The sequence below is a fragment of the Melitaea cinxia genome, chromosome 4, assembly GCF_905220565.1.
Source record: "Melitaea cinxia chromosome 4, ilMelCinx1.1, whole genome shotgun sequence".
Taxonomy (NCBI): Eukaryota; Metazoa; Arthropoda; class Insecta; order Lepidoptera; family Nymphalidae; genus Melitaea; species Melitaea cinxia.
This window is the reverse complement of record NC_059397.1, coordinates 2863304-2877577: the sequence shown is the minus strand read 5'-3', so window position 1 is coordinate 2877577 and position 14274 is coordinate 2863304. Positions and strand designations below refer to the sequence as shown.

Genomic DNA, 14274 nt, shown 5'->3' with positions numbered 1-14274 from the left:
TTATTATTATATATAGCTTATTATCGAATCACTTCCTTACCTACATAATGTGTAGCGATTGATATGTATTACAAAATTATTTACAGATGATTTGATGTCCTCCCTCAGACACAGTGGGGAGACATAAAAATATTTGTACGAATTAAAATATCTTTTCCGAGCGGGCATCAAACTCACCATAGCCATTATTAAGACATCTACTTGAACCAGTACCGAATGCGGAACGGTTGTCTACACTGATTTTTTTTGAAAAGACACATAGTTTTCTCGAGATGTTTCCCTAACAGCCACACTAGAAATGAACTTTAGGATTAAACACTCGAAAACTTAGCGGTGTCCTATATCCTTCTCCCAAATAATAGTACCCTCAGTTGTAAAACATTATACAAAAATATCTTTAACATACACACACGGTCGTCTGTTCCTAAGTTAATGAAATTAATGCTTGTGTTATAGATAATACCCGTTTGATACAATTATATTTTTTATAATTACTAATCATATAAATAATAACAAAGTAAATAAATATACATATAAATTACACTCAGACTCGGAGTGGGGATCGAATCCATAACATTCGGAGCAAAAAGCAGAATGACTATAAACTGCACCAACGGGCTAGTAAAATTACTGGTAATATTTTACAAAACACGCTTTTTATTAAGTGTACAGTGCGTAAACAAAATATATAACAAGTTTAAAACAAAAATTAAACCGACGGTAGAATGAAATAAAAAAAAAAAAAAAAAAAACCAAGACTTATTGCTCGCTAACCGAGCTCTTCAACTAATGTAACTAATTTCGAGTCGACGCCGAACAGACAATACACATTGTTACTTTCATTTAACATTACATCGTTATCTTACATTGTTTAGATTAGTTTTATTTATTTTTTTAATAATAATTAAATAAAATTGGAAAAGTTTAGTCCCTTAGGTAAAATGTACGTTCAGCAATTATTCGACATTGACTTTTACTTTTTAATTTATTGCAATCAAAAATGTCAAGAAGTTATGATTATTACATATGTTTTTAAAACAACTTTTTGAGAACACATCCGCCGACCCGCAGTGGAACAACGTGTTGGATTAAGCGCTAATCCTTCTCCGATATGGACAAAGAGGCCCATGCCCAGCAGTGGGGTGTTATTGAATGCATGAGTAACGATCACTATCAGGTGTCTATAACAACCGGGACCAACGGTTTAAAGTTGTAAGTCTAAGTTGTAAGACCTAAAGTTACTCAATCATAATTCAAATTAATATTCGAAAGGAGTTTGCTAACCTCCTCTTACTTGCTGTTATTTGAAAATAGAATTCAATCAACAATACCCTTGTTATTTAACGCACACATTAGACGCACAAACATTTAAATGTAACGCTCCTAAAACACAAGTTCGTGACAACAAACAGCGGCGAATATGAACAATAGATAAAACGACCCTTATTATAAATTTCGCGACATGTCTAAACTTTGCAAAGTTACGTTATGTTTGCGCTATCTGTAAATCATTTAGGTCTATGTATTTAGTAACGGGCCATATATGTAACGTTTGTTTTATCTTTGACTAAATACTGTCCGTGGCTATGTCTACTCTAAAGTGTTTCTACGATAAAATTACAATTGGTAGGTACTAAAATTATGTGACACTTAAAAACTACATTGGCTGTCAATTAAACATCATAGCAAGACTATTTATCTCTTTCTATATTAAATATCATCATCATCATCATCATCATCATCATCATCATCATCATCACCATCATCATCATCATCATAAAACTAAGTCGGCAAACAACCATACGGCTCACTTGATGATAAGCGATTACCCTAGCCTATAAAGGTCTGCGATACCAAAAGCATCGCAAGCGCGTTGCCAACCTTACCCCCAATCCCCCAAGAGCTCTGGTAACCTAACTCACCACAGGAACACTACACTGTTTGAAAGCAGTATTATTTAGCTGTGATCTTCGGTAATTAATTTTATCTTTTTCCATGACAGTGGAACACACGTTTAAACGAAATACAATATTTAAAGATATTTTATTAAATGTATTAATCTTTTATTATTCCAATTATTTTATTTATGAATTTTATCTTTGCACATTATTGTACCTCACTAGTTTGTCATTGCCTTTAACAACAAACAAAGGAATTTTGCTGTTTAATTAAATACAGTTACAAAGCAAAAGTCAACTTGAAGTTTCTAGATAAACTAATAAGATTTATCATAATAAATTACTCTTACTTTTGCTATTCCAAGAACTATAGCAACGTTATAATTATATTTAAGGGAATATATATGAATATTACATAAGCTAGCTGTACCCGTGAATTCGTTCGCGTTGGTGATTTTAAGTGGATACTAATTACTTTTTAACGGCGTAATCCTGATCCTGATCCTGATGATGATAAATAGTATTTGTTGCCATATGAATGGTTAATTTATCTTATTTTAGACGTTCCAGGAACAGTTGTGCAGACATATAGACAAACGTTTGAAAACTGTCATGTTTAATAAAAAGTGTTTAGTTTTGTAGAAGCCCCATAAAAATCTCTTCAGCCATTCCAAAGATTAGATCTGAAAAACAGAAAGACAGACAGACAGACGAAATTTTTAAAACCATTTGTTTATATTTTAGTATCGTGTTATTTTTTTTTTTATTGAAAAACATAGTTATTTTGAAATCACGGACAGACACTTCAATTTTATTTTTATATGTATAGACGCTATAACATTAACATAGATTATTTTAATGGTATTTACGTGTCGTTTTCGATACCAATAAAATTACCACCTTAAAAAAAACATATTTAGTTAAAAGCAAATAAAATAATCTTTTACGTTTTCAATATTAACTGTTACCACATTTATAATTTGAGTAGATAAGTGATTGAAATATTATAGAAGTTATAAAGCCTTTTTTACCACTTAAATAGTGTATCAGCAATTAAAATAAAGTATCATTGAATTATTATGAACTACGATTAAATTACACGGTTTACTACACGGCACTGTGTACCGAAGTGGAAATAATTTTATACTCCATTTCATATATAATTTCACTTAATTAAACCACATTTTTTTAATTACTATTAATTACTCTACGCTGCACTAGATGGCGTTATATGCCGAACAATATGTTTTTATTTAAATATATTTCATAGAGTTTAAATTTTACGAAAAGCCTATAAAACTTGCAGCGAAAATGGATACATAATAGCAGGTACTAATTAATTAGTTGAAATACCCGTGTGTAAAGTGAAAAGTTTAAAAATAAAGTTCAATATTCGAACGTTTTTTTCTATTTTTTAACAGAATATCCTTTATCAGGGTCGAAGCTTTTCCATTAAAATATTTAATCAGTAATTCAGCCTTGAAAATTTAATCAAAAGAACGACTTATAGAGTACTATTTCATTTATAATATATAATAATATGTTGATAATAAAATCCCACGTGACTAATATCGCTTTAAACATAATCTCGGTTTAGATGTGATCAATATTTGTTCTAGGAAAGTAAAACTCCTACACTATATTTTCTTATAAATAAATATTTTTTGTCGTTTTACCCACAATTAATTAAGATACTAAATATTGATGTTACTAATTATCTTTTATGCGTCGAAACCAGATGTGAGATATTGACGTTACTTTACTCATTAAATTTTTAATTTTTATTTTTGGTTTATAAATTGATAAATAATTACCAGAATTAGCCCTTATTAATTTAAATATAAAATAACAAATTCTGCAAATCTAAACATTGTCTTATAGCACTTAGATTTAGGTACAACGAATCCAAATATTATGAAATTCTATGTTAGATATCGAATAATTGTGTTTGCTCGCAAACGAAAAATAAAGCCGACTTCAATTACATCGACAAGTATAATAACGAAAGGAGACGAAAAATAGTCAAGTAAATACGCGTTATCAAAGGTTACTCAAAAAGTGGATCTGATCTGATCTGTATCATTTGATATCGACCAAATTTAAATGGGACCATAATACAAGCATGAGCTTTCCATTAAAATTATTTATAAAGAATAAACTGCTACCTTAGTGGATAATACAGTTCACTACATTATAGTAGAATTGGCCATGTCACATCATTTAATCGATATTCACCGAAGTAGTTTTACTGCATTCCGATAGATGGCGTTGTGACAAAGTACGCACCATTCATAAATAGGCATCAACAAAGATTACTCAAAAAGTACTCATTATATCTTGATCATATTTAAATGGGACCACATGGCAAGTACGTATTAGCTTTTGATTTATAAAAAAAAAAAACTACAAAATCGCTGCACTAAGTGTGTACAACGTAGGGTGACGAGAAAACAATTGAATAAATATGAGTTATCGAATATTACTCAAAAAAATTTAATCAGATCTCGGTCAAATTTAAATTAGATTACATTACAAGCATTAGCTTTCGATTGCAGTAAGAATCATCAAAATCGGAAAATATTCAAGTAAATACGCATTATTAGATATAACTCAAAAAAATACTTGTAGGGTCACAATTAAATTTAAATATGACCACATGAAGGTAGGGCGTACCTTTCGATTAAAAAATTCATCCAAATCGGTCCACCCAGTCAAAAATTCTACGGTAACATACATAAAAAAAATTGAATTGAGAACCTCCTCCTTTTTGGAAATTGGTTGAAAACACACTTAAAACACACACACACACACATTTTGAAAATATTATTTTAAATCTAATGCCGAAATTAATGTGAAAACGATTAGGAACAAGGACCTATGTCAATATCAGACATTTTAATAAAGGCAGCGTTCGATATTTTATCGACATATAAATTTAATTTCACCCAAACAAATTGAAAAACTTTAATTAGAAAACCGATGGAAAATATTTATAAATTAAAAATAATATTTATAAGCTATAATCAACAAGTGTCAGGTGTGTTGATTGCCTCTTTTTAATACAGTATAATCTCTCTTGTGGTTTCAGATGCGGCTACATTTAAGGCTAGGCTATTACGCTCGAGTCTAATATAAATATAGATGTAAAACTTCTTTACATAAGCTTGACTTGGGGAGTAAGCTGGTGAATGCATGACAATGGCGTTACGGAAAGTGTGGTCGGGCGAAGCGAACGGAAGTTGAGAGGGAAATATAAGTTATATGGAGCTAAAGAAGTCTAACTTCAGTCGTGTGGTCTAAAGCACGCTTCTTTTTTTTTTGACCTATTTCACTTTTGTATAATGTGATTTACTGATATGGTGATAAATAATTAATACCACTTTCATAGTTTCAGACTATTGTTTTCTGAATGAACAATATTATTTTCCAGTTTTCAACATTATCGATCTTACCGAGCTTTAGAATCTAAACAGACAGTTCTAATAATATAAACAGAAATTAATTGAACTATGCTATATTTTTTTTCTTTTCTTTTGAAAACAATCATATATACAGAAACATCAATATACAGAAATACAAAACACAAAAATATCACTTAACTATAAATAGTTTCCGATATTAAAAAAAAACATATAACAAAGTTAAGAAAAGATGCTTAACATTACCTATATAATTTGGTTTTATATTTATTTATTTATTTATTTTTATTTATTTATACTTTATTGTACACCACAACTACATTTTAAACAATAAACACATTTAAATAAAACATTTACAGACTGTGAAGTACAATGGGCGGACTTATGGCTATTTAGCCATTTCTTCCAGACAAGCCAATATGTTTTTATATACTTAATTTGTTTGTACAAAAATATCATAAAAAGGTTTAACTTATATTTACTTATTCGAGAAAAAATTAACAATAATTATAAAAATAAAGATTGCGCATTCTAGAATGGACTATTAAATTATCAACTGTATTGAACTTAAAAATGTTTTTAAACTAATTTATGAACCTACCAAACACCAAAAAAATTTCGATTTTCTGCCAAATTTTGTAAGAAAAGTTAGCTTCTTTTCCACCTCAGAATATGGTGAAACAAAAAGTTAAGTGTGTGAAAAAAATGTATTATTTTTAAATCTATGAGAATCTCTTTTCCTAGCAACTATTTTAAAGGTCAATTATAGTTAGATTTGTTAAGCGTATTCAATTATAATAAATATTTTATATAAGATTTAACAAAAATATTCAATGATAAGTAAATTATATTTTGGTTTTAAACAATGCATTAATAATTTTTATGATACGTAACATCAATAAAACTTATACAAAAATTTGTTATTTTTTAAATTTTATTATTTTAGGTATAATCACTGATACATTAGAATTATTTATAGTGAATGTGATTTCATTTTCCGTACTCCTTTCAAAAATACATAGATATCTATATTATAATAAAATACATTAAATAAATGACTATAATTAACTCACGAGTACAACAGTAAAAAAAAAATTCAAAATTCAACCCTGACTTGCTAAAATATATACTTACAGCTTTAGTGTCAATTACGTACTCTGGTAAAAATGTCCTCCTTTGTTCGCTCAGTTAATAATATACTATTATATTTTGTAACACAAAAACAAAATGGCTATAAACTAAGCTTAAGATCGTGTCTGCTCGATAACACGATAACACATTTTTAAAATTCAAATCCTTTGCAGTATTTCCTCAGAAATAAAACCATTTCCCCTTTATTGCTGCATAAATTTTCTTTTTTTGAAAGAATTATAAAGGCATTGTTGGTAACATTGAACAAATACGCGCTATGTCATTATCGAGTGCAAGTCGGTATATACCCGTATATTATTCAAATGCAGCGTAATGTTAACAGAATCGTTAAAATTATAAAACCATTATTTAGCAAAGCTTTTGCACTTTTTTATTTCAATATTCCAAAGTTTTTTTTAGACTTGTAGATTATTAAATTTGTTTTTTTTTTTTTTTTTTTTAATTAAATACATTTAGACTATCAAAAGCCTGTAGAGTATGTTTGTTTTTTTTTTTTCTAAATATAAATGTCATTATTGACACTTTTTTTTTCTTACAGAGTCTGTTTATAAACGACGGTTCTATATGATATTGCGAAATTGCGCAACGTTTTTTAAAAAGGAAAACTTTGTAAAGTAAAACAATAATTGTTTAAATATGCAAACCATCGGAACTCAACGACTGTGAAATCGCACAGTACGCTTAGTCAAGCCTTTCTGACACAGAGTACAGTGAATAATGCCAAGTTCCTATCAGATTTGACCGATAACCGACCACCAATACGATATTATCATATCAAACGGTAATTACTGATGACTTTACTCATAGTCCCCTTTATCGTAAGTGCCCCGGGTCTTAATCATTAAAGTGACCCTGGCCCCTAGTAAAATTCGGTCATGTGCCTAGTAATACATATATTTCTGTCTGACTTCTCATGATTTATTTAAAAACATCCTAGCAAAGTTTTAATAGGTTCTCAGTGTGATGTCGCTTCAAGTTCGACACAGTTTATAAGTAGCTGGAAAATATAAATGACGCCCTGCAGGTTATGAGTTCTAGATACGCGCAGATAGTAAACAATTTAAATAAAGTTATGCACGAGAAAGTGATGCTTCTAAAAGGTTTTAGTTTGGACTGTATTTTAATATTAGTGAACGTTTTGGTATGAAGGTAATGACAGATTCAATAATGTTAAAAATATTTGTAAAAATCAACTAAACTTCATAAAACACGTGAAAATTTAGTTATTATCATAAAAACTTGATAACGATCGTGACAGCAAAATTACCCACAAAGCAGTATCGAAATAAGCTACAATTGCATGAAGAGGAGGTCCATTTATAGAAAATTATAGGCCACTATTCCACTTCAATTGAGTTCACGCGTGTGTTATAAATAATAAGTTATTTTAATATTCTCGTAAATTATTATGTGGTATAAAACAAAATCGCTTCTCGCTGTCTTTATGCTTAGATCATTAAAACTATGCAACGGTTTTCTTTAGTAAATAGAGTGATTTCAGAGGAAGGTTTATATGTATAATACATGCATAATATAGTAGAGGAACACTGATAGTTTTTGCAACCGCGCGAAGCCGGGGCGGGTCACTAGTTTCATATAAAATATATTTCACTTTTTACTTCAACCACCACTAAATTAGAATTGTGATTTTACAATTACAAAAATTAAATATACTTTTGTCATGAATTTTAAGAAAAAAAAAGTTAAGATTTTTTTATATTGATATAGTAAAAATTTACGCGGTTGTAAAAAGGCACTCTGTCGATAATCTCACAGCTTCACTTCGTTTGCTAAAAGATGTTTTATTTCAAAAGAAAATTTTTGAGTATTTCTTTTCATTTCCATATAACCTGAATTGATAAGCAGACCTTTTTTAACACTGAACGATAAATGACAACTGTTCTTAAAATCGCTTTTATAGGTCCTTATATTTAATTGGTCCTGCTACTTTTGTTTGAAATGTTAGCAAGTATTGATTGATGTTAATCAGAACTTTTATGTACTTTAATTCCTACCACATTATTATTACTGCTTATTTTCTAACCTATTTTAATAATAATTAAATATTATATTATTTTAAATATAAAAATATACATTAGAAAGAAGTGGGATAAAATAATTATAAATATAGCTTTGAAAATATGAAAAATTAATAGCGTTTTTGTGACGCTTTATATTGTGTTTATATACATTTCAAATCAATTTTATTATTGAAGTATAAAAAAAATATTAATTTTATTTAATATTTTCTTAAGGAAAATCCTTACAAAATAAACCATCTCATATTAAATTTAGCGATCAATCATTTAAGAGTCTATCGAGAAGTGATTAAATAGAGCACCACCGTACTTCACTTTTTAAGAAAGTTATCGACAGATAACTGTACTTGTACTGTGTGGCTACGGTACTAAAGAATTTAGCCACCCCCTCTCTTCCCGTGGGTGTCGTAAGAGGCGACTAAGGGATAACACAGTTCCGCTACCACCTTGGAACTTAAAAAACCGACCGGTGGCGGGATAACCATCCAACTGCTGGCTTTGAAATACACAGGCCGAAGACGGGCAGCAGCGTCTTCGGTGCGACAAAGCCAGCCCTGCGGTCACCAACCCGCCTGCCCAGCGTGGTGACTATGTGCAAAACACATGAGTTCACGTTATTTTTGGCGTAAACTTGTGGAGGCCTATGTCCAGCAGTGGACTGTATAGGCTGTAATGATGATCGACAGATAATTGAATTTGATGTTTTTTTTACGCGCGAAATTATTTTTTAATTTAATACAGAAAAAAGTTAATGTAATTTTGAAAAAAAGAAGTGGTTGCTGTTTTTTAGTTATATTTATTTAACCTGTGACAACGCTTGCATTAATATCAAATGCTTACTTTTTAAAACTTACGTAGAAAATTATCGTTAAAAGTTATTGCTGTTTATTGTTTAATTTTAAATTATTACTATTCATTATATGTGCATACATAATTTATGTTACAAGATTTTCAACGGAATGCTTTAATTATACGAAAAAAAATGACAACGTCCGGTTACAATTACAACCGGGAATAACAACACGATACCTGACAGGAACTACGCAACGGTCGAAAGCAACGGACCACAACGCAACCCCTTCGAGTCCATTTTGACCCTTATAACTTAACTTACCGCTAAATAAGGTCAACAGCCATAGGAACACCGCGCACAGATACGTAAATTTATCCTTACGCCACACCATTTTAACTCAATCATCGAACCACCATGCCACTAAAACCTCACTCTATCAAACGTGACGTAACATAAAGTTCGTCGAAAGCGACTTAAAATTCGTCGTAAGTGACATCCGCTCGCTCCGACGGCCGGCGTTCGACTGAAGCTACCCCGAGTGAAGGCTTTCGGAGGGGGCAGGGTATCAAATGTTTTGTATCTCAACGCAGCTATTTACTCCGAGTGTCGAGACCACGTGTCAGTCCCAGTCGATTTTCGTCTCATTGGACGTTAGCTTTTCATTTTTATTATTTCCTAAGCGTTGCCGTTTCAGCTTGATTGCCTTCTATTAGGGTGCAACGAAATGTTCATGAGTTTTCTTTTTAAATTGATTTACGCTTTTGTTTTTTTTAAGTGCTAAAGCTTGTGATATTTTATTTATACGTACAAATATATTATAGCATAATAGATACAAGAAATAAATTATTTCATATATTCAATTTTACTACGAAAGTCAACAGATTTAATTGCTACTAACATAAAATTTATAAGTAAATAAGTGCTTAAGATTAGCTCTATTCGTTAATGTAAGGCTAACTCATTATTCGAAAAACAATACATTTACTTGTACATAGTGAAAAAGTTTGGCAGATAAAACTGAATTGGAAGTATAATAAAATGACTGAATTAAGTTTAATATGATAGTAACGCATAGCACTATCTTTATCTATCACTCTATAGTACTATCTTTATCATCTGTATCACTTATCTTATTAGTGTCGTTTCTATTTATTTTACACAATTATCAAGATATAAAGCAAAAAAAAAATAACTTCCACGCTCAATTCTTACTAATGATAGAAAGGCTGGTTCATATCTTGTCCATAGAGTCGAGATATATATTATATGTTCGGGGATAACTTCGTCGTTTATGAAACGATGTTGATAATTCTTCCATGATAAAGAAACCAGGATCTGATGATGGAATCCCAAAGAAATCGAGGTAAAACCGGTTTTGTGTACCGATTTTGATAATTTTTAGTTTAATCGAAAGCAGATGTTTATTTTGTGGTCACATTTAAATTTCATCGAGATCTGATAACAACTTTTGGAGTAATCTTTGATAATACGTATTTACTGGAATATTTTTTCATCTACCTACGTTGTATTACTTGGCAATATAATTGAAGTCGGTTTTATTTTCGTTTGCCTGCAAACACAGTTATTATTTAAGTTTTTTGAAAAAAATTAATAAAATTAGAAGCGACACCCCGAAAATAAACACAAAAGATACGAAACGACAAAAAAAGGCATTGGACGGGCGATTTTATAACGATAATACTGAAACTCGTATTAAAGTTGTCGACGATGAAGTTTCGGCGCAACGTTAGGACGGAGATATCGGGAATTTTAAAGCCAAGTGGAGCCCCGAAAAGTTTGAGGTCTTCTACTCGATTTGTAAACTTTTATACACCACGTGATTCTCTCCAGTTGGTTTTGTGTCGTTTGGAGTAATTTTTGCTTGACTTCTAAGAGAAAACTATGTTTTTTTTTCTTCTTTTAGATAACGTAGCTTCGTTAGTGGAAAAGAGTTATTAAATGTATTTAATAATATGATAACAACTTAATTCTTATTTATATAAATATTCGTCAGGGTCTGGGCATATGTCTTAATTGACTCAGTTTCAAAAACTCCGTCATAGAAATCCTGATCCCCTCTTCTGTTTTTTTTTTTTTTTTTAATGAAACGCAACTCAAAGTAACGACTATCACTAGTTATTATCTGTATAATGAAATATCTAAGAATATTCTTATGTAAACGTATATAACGTACTAATGTTTCTTCTAGTACATATTTATTACGTTATATTTGATATAACTTTACAGTATATATAATAAATTTACGATAATAACGTGACAAGGTCGACGACATCAAATCATTTGTATATCAAATTATCGTTACTTGTTGATATCGGTTTAGACGTTATTACTCCGAGAATTTTCTAGGAATAACGTAAATATATTTAATAAACTTCTATCAAAACCACGATAAAGCGATAGAGTATATTATTTGAACGCAAGTTGTGGAATAACAGTTAGATTAACATAAACGCTAATATTTTTAATGCCAGTAGATATAGGCTGTAAAACGACATATTATGACTAGAGTAAAGCTTAAGATTAATCATTTAGTATAAAGCGTGAAGCAAAAACTTTGTACCCTTTTATACGAAAATAGCGAATGAAATTTCGCACACTTATAGTTTATATAAGAGAAAGAGTACAGAATGCTTTTTTTAATTGAGCACAAAAATACATTAAATAAATAAATAAATAAACATTACACACACTACCATGTATTGGACACACACACGCATATATACTATTTTGTTTATTATTAAAGTTTGTGGTTAAATTATTTTCGAATTTCGACCACTGGGCGACCACTAATTTAGTCATCATTATCATCATCATTACAGCCTATACAGTCCACTGCTGGACATAGGCCTCCACAAGTTTACGCCAAAAATAACGTGAACTCATGTGTTTTGCCCATAGTCACCACGCTGGGCAGGCGGGTTGGTGACCGCAGTACTGGCTTTGTCGCACCGAAGACGCTGCTGCCCGTCTTCGGCCTGTGTATTTCAAAGCCAGCAGTTGGATGGTTATCCCGCCATCGGTCGGCTTCTTAAGTTCCAAGGTGGTTGTGGAACCTTGTTATCCCTTAGTCGCCTCTTACGACACCCACGGGAAGAGAGGGGGTGGCTAAATTCTTTAGTGCCGTAGCTATACTAATTTAGTATAAAAACATAATATGCATGAAGGTGGCATCTGTCATATAATAAGTTTTAATTTATTTATTTAAAAATGTTTATATAACCTCCTTTTTAAAGCACTTAACCCCTTGTTTAGTCGATGGTTTCTGTCAATCGATTAGGTTTCTGTCAGTCTATTAGGTAATATTTAGATTTATTTTCGAATTTTCCATACTATTAAATAAATCGATTTACGTGTAAATGAATAACTAACTAATGTTTTAGTAAAACGAACAAACAAGTAAATAGATAATATAATAAAAAACAACATCCTACAATATTTTAACACTCTACCAGTATATTTATCAATAGTTTTCAAAAGTTAAACAAATAAAGTGTCCGAAAATATTGATTCGGTACAAACACGTTTGTTTAGTGTACAGTTGAATGGTGGAACAAACAGCATCGTAATCAAGTGCATATATAATATAATTTGGCCAGTTTAATATCTCTCGTACATCAAACAAGGGCCGTTTGTTTCATTTTAGTACTTACGCGGAATAAAAGAACAGAATATCGTATATTATAATAAGTGCTTTATTTGCAATGACACACTGCGATACAATACGATGAAAATGAAATAAGATGAAAATTAACACAAAAGAAATTGAAACAATTGAACTCAAAATTGACGGGAAAAAAGACATTTAAAATATTACTCACTAATAAAATACAATATCCGAACGATTTTATTTTTGTGTTACCGACACATTAAAGAATTCTAAACATTTTTTTAAATAGGTATAATATCAAAAATTGACCGTTGCAGCGGGTATAGAACCTGTATCTCTGACTGACCGTGTCGGTGCTCTAGCCAATTAAGCTATAGAACGATGTACCCGCTAGACCAAAAATTTTGATATGATGATTTTATATACGGTTCTAAGCGACCGTGGCGCCGTCTATAGTGAGTTCTTTACAGTGTATAAAATCACCATATCAAAAATTTCGATATGACAGGTACATCGTTCCACAACTTAATTGGTTGGACAACTGACACGGTCCGTCGGAGATGCAAGTGCGATCCCCGCTGGAACGGTCGATTTTTGATATTAGTTTTAAAAAAATGTTTAGAATTCCCTAATGTGTGGGTAACATAGAAATAAAATCGTACAAATTAAAAAAGCTATAAAATATATTATAATATAATAATAAATGTCTACAATGAATTATTATTAGATTTAAAGCTTCTAGCATTTTTATAATTGAATCGGTGATTGTTAAAACCCCACAAGTAACACTTTTTTTGAAATTATTTTTTTTGCATTTTTGTATCCCTTGTCTATGGTCAAATTTAGAATGAGTATTTTAACAACACAACTGCAGTCAAATCAGTACAAAAAAACGATCGTCAAAATGCCGTTGATTGTTAAAACAACATAACTTTTTCAAATATGTTGTTTTGACACTCAAGTTGGCAACACCGTCAATTCGCGCGCACAAATTAGAAAAAGTAGATAGGATCTATTCATTGGGGCAAATCATGAAAATTATTATTAGTAGCTCTCCATCAAAATTTCTTGTCCATCTTGTACAACCAAGTGATATAATCAACTTTAAAATATGGTGGAAGACATGGTTTAAAAAATCTTGTTTGTCAGAATGTTCATATGGGAGAAATGTGCCCAAAACTCAAAAGGTAAATTTTTTGATCTCAAAGTATTCTCATTTCATCCACACAGCAGATAATCCTGGAAATATTAAAGCATTAGAATATATTGACAATACAATGAATGCTTTAAACTTCCATTTGAGAATGTCCAAAAAATGTTGTTTGCCTGAACAGCTCACCCTTCC

The 14274-nt window shown here is 30.7% G+C and overlaps 1 protein-coding gene across 1 annotated transcript in view; it reads right to left on the bottom strand.

Moving 5' to 3' along the window:
- Positions 1 to 9692, bottom strand: part of LOC123670133 — an 83944-nt gene extending 74252 nt beyond the window's left edge. Inside the window, exon 1 of the mRNA XM_045603639.1 lies at positions 9623 to 9692. Within this exon, the coding sequence (XP_045459595.1) occupies positions 9623 to 9692 (70 nt within the window). The remainder of the gene's footprint in view (positions 1 to 9622) is intronic.
- Between the last annotated feature and the right edge of the window lie 4582 nt (positions 9693 to 14274).